Raw genomic sequence first — 13,581 nt, 5'->3', positions numbered from 1 at the left:
ACCCCAGAGGCCTGGTCACCTCTCAGTATCTTAAGGCAGGCCAGACCCCTCAGACAAGCCTACAGGTGTGGGAGGCCAGGATTCCTAGGTCCAGTTTCTCCCAACACAGCTATTGCTCTCTCCTCCTGTTCAGGTCATATCCAGCCACTCCTAGTTCCTTCCACACCAAGCCTCCATCTTCTCTGTTCTGGCTATGAACCCTAACCAGGGAGACCCAGCTTTCCCCAGTTAGGCCAAGCTGCAGAGGTAGATAGAGGAGACACACACCTCTGTGTAAGAGAGGGTTTCTGAAGGCTATCTAAGTCTTCATTTGGTAACCACTACCTGAGACTCTGCCTACTCAGGACTTGGCACAAAGCAAGCTGCCCATAGTGGAACTCACCCTTCGCCATCTTCTGCATGGAGCTCTTCCTGTTCCTCGCATCTGGGATCTCTGGCAGCCTCCGCCATGGGCCTGGTGTCTTCGGTGTGGGTGCACTTGTTATGGCTCCTGGTGCTTCTCTGTAGATGGGCGGTGGCCTAGAGCCTCAGCCCCCCACCCTTCCCGCCCCAGGTTTCACTTCCTCCTTCCTGTAGCAGGTTGAGGTTTGAAACCTATGGGGCTTTTTTTTTTTTTTTTTTTTTTTACTATGTTGCTGCAACAGAAGAGTTAAAACAAACAAACAAAAAACCCAAAAAAACAAAAAATCAACCAAACCCAAACCACTCATCAGGAAGTGTTGAGCAAGCTGCAGCCTCCTAGAGTGACAGAAAAGGGCTGAGGGTAGAGGCGAGTAAGGATGCTCCTTACAACTCTGGCCCACAGACCTGAGAATAGCTAGGTCTCCTGAAATGTCCAGAGTCCATGGTCCCTTTAGTGTCTGTGGACTGCTTTCAATTGCTTTGCATGGAAATCTTCTGTGCTTCCAAATGTGCTCATAGAACATGGTGGAACCAGTTCTTGATGCTTCAAGGTCATGACCTTGGACACTCTTAATTAGCCTTTGCTCTCCAGCCATGTCCAGGGTCCCACATGTGGTGCTCCCCTCGTCTGTGGTTCTAGAGCTTGTCTCAATCTGTCTCCATTCCTAGCTGCTGGACGCTCTTGTCTCCCTGCTCTGTCTGCTCAGTTCTCTCTAATCCTGCCTCTGTGCTCTGGGCATTTGGAACCAGTCTAAGAGTCAGTTGATGTTCCCAGCTATGATGGGGTGGGTCATGGGTTCTCCTGAGAGGCAGCACCAGAGGAAGGACTGAGGCTTTTGGGAGGGAACCAAAGGGACTATAAAGGAATGACGGAGAATGTGAGACCCAGATCCCAAAGTCACGGGACTTAGGCCGAAGTGTCACTGGGCCAAGTTGAGGCAGCCACAACATGGTAGAGACTCTCTCCTTGAAGCTTGCTGACCCAAGAGATAGAAAGAAAGGAGCCAGTGCCCTCTTTTCCAGCACTGGGCAATGGGTGACCTCGGAAATCTCACTATGAGGTCTTGCAGGAGAAGAAGAGCAGAAAGGCAAGAGAGCCTTAGGGTATTGGGAAACTCAGTGGAAGCCATAGAGTGTCATCTAGAGCTAGACCTGTGTTTGCAAGCCTGCCTGACTGCAGCAAGCCCTTTCTTACCCACATGGCCCAGCGGAGGGCAAAGCCTTGCTCACTCTATCCCAGCCCCCGGGAGGGGGCAACAAGAAGACCAAGGTGAGCAGTGTTCAGCAGACTGGGCAGGACACCTGCCTGCTTTCTCCTCAGCCTCCTCTCTCCTTTTGCACTTTACTTCCTTGGGACCCTCCTAAGTGCTCTGTTGATAAGTGGCTGGGAATGCATTTGGCAGGTGACAGAGCTATGCCACTTCTGTCCTGACACCTCTTAAGAGGTTTTCACTGGTTCCTATGTCTGTCACAGGGCCTGGCCATCCAGGCACCTTATCGGTGCATTCCAGCCACTAATCTACGAACTTTCTGTGGCCTGTTTGTCTTTAGGGCTGGGGGATGGGGATGTGGAGACCATTGGCTACCTACAGACTGGATTGGTCTCCTAGTTTTCAGGACCTCGAATCCAGCAACAAACATCTTTCAGATGGAGATTCAGACCCTAACAGACAGACCCTTCAAGCCTGCAGAGCCAGCTCTGCCCAAGGGGGAAGTGTTATAAAGTCAGCCCCAAGAATAGCAGTGTGGAAGGCAGAACTCCTGAGAGGAGACGGGTCTTATACTCAGGTCATATCACAGGAGTGATTTCCCTGTAAAAGTAAATTGTGGGCTGGCAAGATGGCTCAGTAGGCATACATGATTCAGACCAAGCCTGATGATCTGAATTCAATCCATCAGATCCACGTGGTAAAAGGAGAGAAACAATTCCTACAACTTGTCCTCTGATCTCCACACACGTGCCCTGGCACATGCACAGCAGTACTATCTGGGAATTCCAGACACTGCTATATGACCTCCCTTTGGCCTGCTGGTTGGTTCTTATGGCTGAAGGACAGGCACGTGGAGGCCTTTGGCCACCTATAGGTTGGACTGACTTCCTAATTTTCAGACCTCTGAACTAGCAGCAGCTAACATTTTCCAAACAGAAATTCAGACTCTACCAGCAGAGACGTGTGTGTGTGTGTGTGTGTGTGTGTGTGTGTGTGTGTGTTTTATAAGAGCCCGTCCTAATGGGTTGTTTTGCCACTTGATGGGCACTAAGAAGGCTGTACCAGGAGTCACCCTCATGTTCCTATATGCCCAGCCTCCAGATATGTAAGCATGTCTTTGTTGTTTATAAGTCACTCTGCCTCAGGGATACTGTGTAGCAGCAGAAAGCACATTAAGATCCCTGGGACATGTGGGTGCTATGTGAGCTGCCTCATTCATTATTTTAGTCCCATTTGAAATGGGAGATTTTTACCTTTTCTGAGTTTCATGCAGACCCCAGCCATCAAAGAGGGTGCCCCTGCATTCCTGGCCTGTCTCCATCTTCCCAGACTGATGCAGAGGCTGAGCCCTCCCATTAAGGATTGGGTTGCATATTCCAAGATGCATATGTTGAAGCCTTAAGCCTCAGGACTCCAGAATGTGGCCTTATTTGGAAATTGCCTCTCGTTGCAGATGTAACCAGTTAGGATGAGGTCATTGAGGGGAAGGGCCTGCTCCAAGATGATTGGTGTCCTTTCAAAAAGAGGAAATTTAGGCTCACTCACACACACACACACACACACACACACACACACACACACACACCACCCCACACCAGAGAGAGAGAGAGAGAGAGAGAGAGAGAGAGAGAGAGAGAGAGAGAGAGAAATCATTTAACCCCATAGTGCCTACTCTATCTATCTAGTCTTCTGCCTCCAGAATGAGAAAAATATGTCCATTGTTCATAAGGTTTAGATCTGAAGTGTTTCTCATAGGCTCACATTTTGAATGATAAGTCCCTAGCTTGTGACATTGTGTGTGTGTGTGTGTGTGTGTGTGTGTGTGTGTGTGTGTTGCTGGAATAAAACCCAGAGCCTTACACAAGCCAGGCAAGTGATCTACCTCTGTATCCCCAGCCCGTTGTGGTGCTAATTTTAAAGACTATTTGTGCAAGCTGCACACACTCACTTTGAAGCCTTTGGGAGGAGGAGCCAGCTCTGGCAGAAGTAGGTCAATAAGGACAGAACTTCCCGGGGTCCCCCTCCTTTTGTTTCTGGGTTGTTTTCTTTACTTTCTACTGAGACTCTGTTGAGGTCAGGCTGTGCCCTACTCTAAGGGACTCCATATGGTAAGAAACAGTATAAAACAGTGGCTTTTGAGGCTGTGACATTGCTTTGGGAGACACCATTTCACAAACAGCTTTGCTTTGACTCCATTTTGATGGAGAAGAAAGACTGCAGCCCCTGGTGGGACTCAGAACTGCGCCATCTGTCAGGCACAGGCACTCCCTAGCCAGTACAGACTGATAAATAAGTATTTCCTGGGAACAGAAAGGGAGTCACACCATAAGTATATGGGTGTGTGTGTGTGTGTGTGTGTGTGTGTGTGTGTGTGTGTGTGTGTGTGTGAATTGAAACCGTATGGGCACGTGAGTGTATTAAAATCATAGAAACCAGACCAAGAACTTATCAGGCACCAGACACCAAGGGAAGGGTGTTACTTCCTCACTTGCCCCCCACAAACTGATGGTCACCTACCACTGTGACGGCATGGGCCGTACCAAACCTATCATCTGTTACCTGGTGTCAAGGACCGACAAGCAGAGCAATCCCTGGCATGTCTCAGGAACTACATCTGAGCTCAGTCCCCTCTGTTGATATGTCCCCTCTCCTTGACTGCCTGCCAGTCTACTTTCATCCCTCAGGACCTGAACCCTCGTTCCCTTTGGATCTTTCACCTGGCACCTAGACTCAACAGCTTCACTCTCACACCTTGACTGTAGCAGCTGCTCACCCAGCACTGGTTTGGTTTGTTATCTTATCAATGCAGACCCTCTCTCTCAGCCTGCTTCTGGAACCTCTTGAACTCTGCAGGAGCCTGGGACTTGCATTCCTTCTGCAAATTGCATACAACACTATGGATACAGATTCATTTATTGTGTGCTCTGTGGGATCTGAGGGTTAATATTAGCAATTAAGATTGGAAAGCAAGAACCTGCATTTGTTTCAGCCAGGCAACAAGAGGGCAAGTTGTGATCATTGAAACCACTAAACCTTATAAATGTATTGTCAATTAATACATTCTAACATTGTTTAAAGACATGAACTCTTTGTTTCTGATATAGTGTGCTCGGGGCAACCTCCATGTGAGAGCCTTCTACCACATGTTCTCACTGTCCAGGAAGGAGCCCCTCTACCCTGTCCTTCCTGCTGTGATGAACTGAAATGTTCCTCCAACCAAGCGCCAACATAAGTTGTTCATTCCTTAAATTGTGTCTGTCAGGTATTGGGCCACAACTGTATATAATGGTTTAGTCACCATCTACAGAACACTCAGTGCTGACATCCTGGGTGTCTGTCAAAAAGGCCCAGACCCTCAAAGGCCTACAGGACAGGAAGCTTCCCCATCTTCCCTATTCCCACAGGTTACATGATGATGCTCTGGAACCTAGAGGGCCCTAGAGAGCGCCTTAGAGTCTTGCACACTCAATCTTTCCTCCCCCCCTCCATTCCCCTCCCAATTCTCAGTAGACTACTTGTCTGTCCCTCCTGCTTCTCAGAGGACATAGAAACCAGGGTTCTAGGTGTCCTCATGATGGTCCCTTCCAAATAGGAGAGCAGAGAGCTCTCATTGGCTGCAGCACTCCTTGAGCCCTGGCTTCTAATCCTCCCACATTTCAGGGTCACCCCATTACACAGTCCTCCCCATCTCTTTCAGTGCTCCATTCTCTACCATCACCTTTATTTCATCTGGACCAACAAGTGTGCTAAGATAGGGTGCTCCTGGTAGCAAGTGCTGGCCATTTGGCTGTCTATGGTGTGTGTGTGTGTGTGTGTGTGTGTGTGTGTACGCACACTCTGAACTCCCTGACAAAAGCCCTGGTCAGACACAGCCCTTTCTCCTGAGCACACCCCAGTTCATGCACATCATTCATTCACTTGGAGTCATTGACTCCTCAAGCTCCAAGGGCAGTATAGGATCAAGACAAACCCTGTCTCTACACCTAAAATAGTGTCTAGGGTCGAAAGACTCATAAAGCAAGGGAGGATTCAAGCTAATGCTGGGATGTACCCTGCTCTGCCTGGGAAGACAGGATGAGCAGGCCTAGTTGAGGAGACTGCCTATGAACCAGACAAGACGAGTCACTTGGAGCCCTTAGAGCTGGAAATATCTTCCAAAGGCAGGAACAAGACCTGAGCAAGTCCACTTCTGGTTTGTTCTCAGCAGTGGACAGAACTGCAGGCAACTGAGGTGGCCTCTAGGAGGGTAGTGGTATGGGCAGAGTGACAGGGGTGAGGCATTATGGAGATTGGATGGCCTCACTTGAATAAGGGACTGCAGGGACAGGATGACGCCCAGGTCCTGGATGGTGGGCCCAGGTGGAACTTTGACCAGCAGGAAAACAGAAAGAAAGGCAGACTTGGAGAGCTGAGGTTTGCCTGTCATTTGAGTGTAAGAGTTCTAAAGATCCCCAGGCTATAGCCTGGATTTCTTTTTGCGGGGTTTAAAGGAAAGAGGGGATGGGTACTGTTAGAAATACATTCAGGACCACAAAGAAAGAGACCATCATTCCAACTGCAGTGTTCGGACAAGGCAAACTTTCCTCCTGATCAAGAGGCTGGGCTGTTCTGGCTTAGGTGGTGACTGTCTTCCCCCCCAGTCACAGGGGCCCTCAGTTCTAATTTAGTTGTGTAGTCTGAAAAGAATCAGCACACAGAGAATGAGGGAGGAAAGGAAAAGGGTCACTGCTCCAGACCCTCAAATTCTTGGAATGCAGCAGGGAGCCTTTGTGTAAACAAAGGTTTTACTGAGTGGGGAAATTAAACAATTTGTGTAAGTCTTACAAGGTGGGGGAGATAAAAATATTTGAATTCCTTGTTCTTAACACAAGTTTTATAGTCTTTGATAGAAAAAACTCATATTTGATATTGCTTATAAGTCCTTCCTTATTTTTAACCATTCTGTTCTGCCTTAAAGTAGCACACTGAAATGGGGAGGGAGTGCCCATCTAGTAATAGTTGACTCAATACGAGATAGTTAGGTCCTTACAAAGAATTAATTATTGCACCTATTTTACAAGCATGGTTTAAGGTGAACCCACCTTCCTAGAGGTAGTCCCTTGACCGGGAGACTGGCCTGGCTCCATTGAAGTGTTAAGTCTACACCCAGACCAGAGATCCTACTGTTTTGATAAGGAAGGGTTTTCTCTTCACAGGCTGTTATTGCTACTTTATTATTCTGCCCCTCTAAAGACCCTAGAAGCACTTGAGAACAAGATCAGACATCCCAAAACACTTTTGGTATCTTTGGCCCCTGGCAAAAATGAAGCTGCCAAGAGTCCTAAAGGACATTTCTAGCTTGTAGTCAAGAACAAAATTGGTTACTTTTCTTTGGGATCTTTTTACCCTAAACTGCCTAGTCAGTTTCCACCTCCTGATCTTATCCTTCCTCCCTCTGAAGAGGTAACCCTAACTGCCATTATAGCATTGGGTTCCTGACTGGTCTGGCAGCTTCCAGCTTGTCAGGTCCAAAAGAAACTCTCATCCAGGGTTTCGGAACCAGATGTATAAAATGAGGCATGACTGCTCCAAGGTATGGTGGAGGAGGAGGTTTTTTATTGTAGATATAAACAATAGTGCAGCCAGAGGCATTTGCAATAGTCCAAAGAAGGGAGAGAAACTAGTAGACTAAACATCACCAGCAGACTGACCTAGGCCATGAGAGGAAGGAGAGATGGAGAGAAAGAAGGGAAGGGATGAGAAGAAAGATTGAGAACAAAGAAGAGAGAAGGCCAAGAGGGAGGGGGCTGAAGAGAGGGAGCATAAAGGATGCATAGCCCAAATGACAGGGTTATATAGAAATGAGAAGCTGGGGGAAGGGAAGCCCACGAACTGGAGAGGTTTAGGGTAGGGGGCAGGACAACAAGAGCCACGAAGAGCCCGGATGCCAGCATGGCCTCTGTAACAGGTACCTGCAATGCTGAGGGAGCCTGGAGGCCAGAGTGTGCTTTGGTAATGAGCACCACTTAGCCATTTGCCCTGGTTTCTTTTAGACTTGACATGGCTGAATTTGGGTTGTCCGGTATGGCAGTTTTGGGGTACCCCTCAAGAGGGTCTATCTAAAAGACCCCAACTGTTAGATATAGGAAAAGGGAAGTCTTTGACTGGTGGCTAGAACAGATTTTAAAATGGCCAAGTCAAAGCCCATTAGAATCTCCTGGGCTCACACGAGTTTTCATCTATTGGGCTCTTCGTTCTTCGGCATCTAAGATTGGTTTCCAGAGTGATGAATGCACAGTTTGTATTCATGCCGTTTGATGGCTGTTGGATCAGCTAAGTTAGCATGCTGTCCTTCCCATATGACTTCTAGATAGGGAAAGATGAGATATTGGGCCGTCATTTAAATTTTAGGTTAAAAAAACAGCTGACGTGTCTTCCTTGGTTTCAGGCAGGTACTGGCAGTGAGCCAAAGTCTGAAGTCTTATATCTGGGCAATCTTTTTATCAAGAAGAAAATATTAGTGAGATATAGTTGTCTAAATAACATCTTCTGTAGACTTATCTGTAATGTCTGGGGTGTATAACCCATTGGACTATTGCCAATCCTCTTGGTCGACCATGCAGGTAGTCAAGATTAATTTCTGTCTCTGTACTGTCAAGGTCAGTTGAGGGTCTGGTCCTCAGGGGTCACTTGGGCTTGAGAGGAGCCTCTGACTCCCTAAGCTCTTCTTTACCAGCTGTCTGTATCTGTGAGATAGTCAAAGGCCTTGNGTGGCCTGACTGTGGCTTCCCTCGGAAGCACTGAGGAAATCTCTCCTCTGTATTGACCTCCTTTGTAGGCAGGATGCTGGTTAGAACTCACTGAGTGGTTCTCCATGGCCTCCCTGAACAAGAGAATAGGTGACTGTTGGCACCTGCAGAACATTTTGAGATGGACCACAGTCCCCTGGGACTTCAGTGATCTTGGGAGGCAAGAAGAAAAATATTCTCCTGTTAATAACCCCTCTAACTGAGTTAGTATAGTCTCCAAGGATGGTCATTGAACATCCAGAAGATCAGTTACACCAGTCTGGTCATTTCAACTACTGTATAATATTTTAAAAACCAGATATTACTAAATAAACTTTGACAAGAAATCCATTTAGCTATCCTTAGGATTATTGATTTTTGAACTTAGAAAGCTGAAAGACATTAATCTATCTCTCCTTCTCCCTCTCTCTTCTCTCTCTCATACTCACAGACACACACACACACACATGAATAAAGTTATGCTACTTGGGCTAATACCATATACATCATCTCAAAGTTTCATCCTTTACTTGTCTTAAATATCTTGCTCAGACCTTCATAATTTACATAAGCTTTCTAGTCTTTTCCATTCTAGAAACATCTAGCCATTTTAATCTTCATATATATAAATCCCTCTTTACTAAAAAACAATTGCCATGTTTACTTCCCTTTTAACATTTTCTTCTCTTTTCTTTTTCTTTTTCTTTCTCTTTTTTCTTTTTCTTTTTTTTTTTTTACTTGTGTCTTTCTTAATACCCTGAGATACAATAGCATTAAATAAATGAATTTGCTATCTGTTGTGACAATTTTCTTCCTGAGGGATATATCCCCTCCTCAAAAAGTTCCAAAAGATTCAATCTCATCAAGTTCATCCTGGGGAATCAATGAATTTATTGGGCTTATTTACTGACTGTGGGTGAGGAGTTCCTGGCTGGAGTGTGGATTCACAAGAGCAGCCACACTGGGAAGTCTACACTCGGTGTGTATAATGGCTTTCTGCTAGCTGCACCCCCTTCCCCCTTAACATTCCTAGCATATATACCTTTAACTCCTCTCCCAAATCATGAGGAAATGTGCGATTAGGGCAGAATTGCATACAACTGTCCAGGAGAGAGGCTAGATTCTCAAAATGAAGGCCCAGTGACCTTCATTACCCACTTCTCTCTATAAAAGAACATCCACTGCCAACAAACACAGCATCCGTCATCTTTTGTGAGTAGATATAGACGACCTTATGAAGACAGTGATGGCTGAACAGTCCCACTTGAATAAAAGAAAGCCAAATAGGAATGACACACATGATAATCATGTATTAATTAACATTGCCTAGGTCCATACTGTTAATTGTGAGGCTTTGAGAGTTCCCAGGTAATCCTTATATAAAGACAAGACAGTCTTTATACACTGTATGGAGTCACTGGCACAACCACATTTTTGGTTTTGAATGAGTACATGCAGCAGGTACACAGAAACCGTGGATGCATAGCAGAATATCATCGCGTTATGTTTACAGAGTACAACAAAACTCAACTAAGAAATCTCTGTTAAAACTGTGATGCTGAAGTTATTATTGAGAGATCTTTAGACAGAGGGTGCCTCTATTCTCTCCATAGATGCACATCCATTAGCTGTTTTCACCACAGACAGTTTTATCTTGTGAGATAAATACCACTACACACATAAGGATATAGTTCCTCTGTAAAACTGAACACACTGGTTTACATTGGACAAGGGACTTGCTGTTGACGCCAGTGGCAACTAGTTGGGCCCCAAAGCACCTGCGTTTCTTATATTCTGAATAGATTTGTCCAGATGAGTGTCATCATCTGTTGAGTCATATATTGGGAAGAACGATTAAAAGAGACAGAATATATATGAACATATATTATTATATACTAATATAATATATATTAGAGTATTATACTAGTTAGAAAACTTGAATCTGAATGGGCACCTTCTCATGATTGGTGTCAACATCCATGACTGAGGAGGATCAAGCAGATAGAAGTGTCTGGGACCATCCCTGGATAGACTTGAATTGGCCAGTACTGACAGTTCAGACACATCTGTAAACGGAGGCAGACAACCTGAAAAAGCAAGTACCCTCCTCCCTATAAAGAAAAGTTGTTAGACAATACGATACTTATTTTTCTATAAAGGCCACCTTTTCTCCTCTAGCTCATATTCAGATGAGGCCTGTGTGTACAAAAATACTAGACATTTCTTTCTTAAGGCCTATGGATGAAAGCAATTCCAATGGATTGAGATACAGTGATGGGGAGTCTTTACCTCGATAACTACCCAGATGTGAGACAAGAAGACATTCTGGAATGTCTCCCAGATCTTTTTTGTCTCCTTCTGGAGAGTTCCTAGCTCTTATTCCTTTCCTCATGAGTAACCACAAAGAAAGGAGATATCTATCACATTAGTGGCTTTATTGATATGGACCTGGTACCTGTATACTTCCTGTCCTAATTAGCCACCAAGAAGAAGAGAGAAGATAATTCTCTCCAGATTATCCATGCCTACAAACGTGACTCTAATAACCTGTGACCCTACTGAATTCTCTCTGTATTTTTTCTGGCTGATTTTAATCTGTTTATGCTAGATTCCCATCCAGTAAAACTCCTGGGGAAAAATATATCCTCTTATGCCAAAGAAATCAATCAATTTCTAATGATTGTATAAGTTAGGTTGGATTTTGGCTCCCCTGTGGGTTAAACTTCCAATGTTTCCTTTAAACACCCCCTTTTGCCCTTCACATTTACAATCTGTCTGTTACATTTATCAGCCTTGAATAGGAGGCAAACATGAAAGCACTCAGGGCGACTTCCTCTTTTTAAAGATGGCTTTCTATCACTTGGGTTGCCTGGGTTAGAAAAGGCATCGTATAATTTACTACACATTGTCTTGGAATAAGTATCCATAATCTAGAAACTACAGTACACAGAAAGCATTCACAATAACTCAGCAAGAGACAACATCAAGATGCTCTTTGCACTTTGCCTGTTTCTGTCAAATCAGCCAGACAGTGAAAACACAAGCATAGGGATGCAGGGCCTGATGGGGCAAAAACAAGTAGTCGAGAAGCATGGAGCAGAGGAGACCTGAGTAGCTTAGAGACAAATAGTCTTGGAGATTCTGGGCACCAAAAGCAGGCACTAAGACCCAGCATAGCCTGCCTCTCCAGCCTTGTGCCCAAGCAGATAGGTTCTTTCTTGCCTCCAGCTCTTGTAGCTGCCCACTGGCACAGCCTGTCTAGCACCTGGCCATGTATTCTTTTAGTTCCCTTGTGAGTGTCCTAGTTAGGGTTACCATAGCTATGATGAAATACCATGACCATAAACAAGTTTGTGAGGAAAGTTGTTGATTTGACTCTCGCTTCCACATTGTAGTTTCATCACTGAAGGAAGTCAGGGCAGGAACTCAAGCAGAGCAGCAACCTGAAGGCAGGAGCTGATGCAGAGGCTGTGGGGGAGTGCTGCTTACTGGCTTGCTTCTCCTGGCTTGCTCAGCCTGCTTTTTTATAGAACCCAAGACCTCCAAACCCGAGGTGGTGCCACCCACAATGGTCTGGCCCTCACCTATCACTAATTAAGAAAATGTCCTACAGCTGGCCCTTATGGAGGCATTGTTTTCAATTGAGGATCCCTCCTCCCAGGTGAATATAGCTTGTGTCAAGTTGACATAAAGCTAGTCAACACATCTTGAGAGCTGTGGCTTTCAAGACTCCACTGTGGGCCGATGCAAATTCACACGAGCACTGTTTTAAATCCAACCACTTCAAAGTGTCAGCTTCTTTTGATACCTGGCTAGTGTCAGAGGCACATGGCTGAGAAAACTCTTTTTTTTTTTTTTTTTTTTTTTTTGAGAAAGGGTTCCTTTATGTAGTCCTGGCTGGCCTTGAACTCAGAAATCTGCCTGCCTCTACCTCCCAAGTGCTGAGATTAAAGGCATGTACCACCACTGCCCAAAAAACCTCTTAAATCCCTTCTATAAACCAATAAATAGATCATGGAGAGCAATGAGTCAAAATTACAAAGCAAAAAACCATCAAAACAAACAAACAACAACAAAACCACCCTAGAACAAACAACCAAGATGGAGATCTGATGTTGCTTCCTTAGTATGATATAAAAGGGGACAGTCCCCTGAGGGCTCAGCGGCAACAGAAAATCTATGTTTCTCCACTTTGATTATCACATGGCATTCACTGTACTTATGATGTCATTAACCAAGATGGTGGCAAAACACATGGTTACTTTCTGGTCATGAGCCCACCCCATGATAAAGTGAGCTCATGCTCTATCAGGGCACAAGCCCCTGTGGGACCCACACATAACACAAATTAAATGTGGATAGTTTCACCCATTTCTTTAAAAAGAAACATTTGTAAGGTTAGCAGGGCTGTAGGTAGGACATGGTTCCTATGGCCTCGCTGGGAGGCCCCAACTAGAAAAAATAAACAAACAAACATCCAGAAGGAGGAATTCCATGGTTTCAACCAAGAAAGTTGAGTCCATATAACTTCCCAGGAAAACTGTAACTGTGGACACCAAGTGTTATCATCTGGGTCTTGTTTTAACTTCCACTCACCCCTAGGCAAAAGGATTTTGCTTGGCACCGTTTTTTCCACTCAAGCCTGTTGGGGGGCTAAGATCAGATAGTTCTGTGACTCCCCATCTTGGCTAGAATTTAAGACCTTTGGAAAACAATTAGTTAAAATAGTTAATCCTAATTTAAAACTTTAGTGGCCTTGAGTGGCGCTTTTACCCAGTTAGAAAAATCAGCTGATGGATGGCATCCTCTAAGGAGGTAAGATTTAACCACACCAAGAGACTGCTTTTACCTCTTACACCAGGCCTGATATAAACTTTCCCAGGTTCTTTGAGGGAACTGGATAGAGAGAGAAAGAAGAAAAAAATCCAGTGCTCAGAGAGATAGAGACAGATTCTTTTATAAGATGGGGAGTCAGGTTGGGCCTGGGGCTTAAGCCCACAATGCTAGCTACTTAGGAGGCTTGAGGCAGGAGGATCCAAGTTCAAGACCAGCCTAGGCAATTTAGTGAGACCCTGTCTTAAATAATCACAAAGAGCTTAATGGTAAAACACTTAACATAGCTTAATGTTAGATCACTTGTCCAGTGCACATGAGACCCTAGGTTCATTCCCAAGTGCTTAACACGTAAGAAAGATGGAGAT

The 13,581-nt window shown here is 45.2% G+C and overlaps 1 protein-coding gene across 2 annotated transcripts in view; it reads right to left on the bottom strand.

The window, feature by feature from the left end:
• Positions 1-537, bottom strand: part of Lsp1 (lymphocyte specific protein 1) — a 34,089-nt gene extending 33,552 nt beyond the window's left edge. For both annotated transcript variants that reach the window (XM_021199394.1, XM_021199405.2), the window contains exon 1: positions 383-537. In XM_021199394.1, coding sequence (XP_021055053.1) covers positions 383-450 — 68 coding nt within the window. In that variant the 5' untranslated portion in view covers positions 451-537. The remainder of the gene's footprint in view (positions 1-382) is intronic.
• Between the last annotated feature and the right edge of the window lie 13,044 nt (positions 538-13,581).

This window comes from Mus pahari, chromosome 1 (assembly GCF_900095145.1).
Source record: "Mus pahari chromosome 1, PAHARI_EIJ_v1.1, whole genome shotgun sequence".
Classification (NCBI taxonomy): domain Eukaryota; kingdom Metazoa; phylum Chordata; class Mammalia; order Rodentia; family Muridae; genus Mus; species Mus pahari.
The sequence above is the reverse complement of the archived record's forward strand: the minus strand, read 5'-3'. Positions and strand labels throughout refer to the sequence as shown.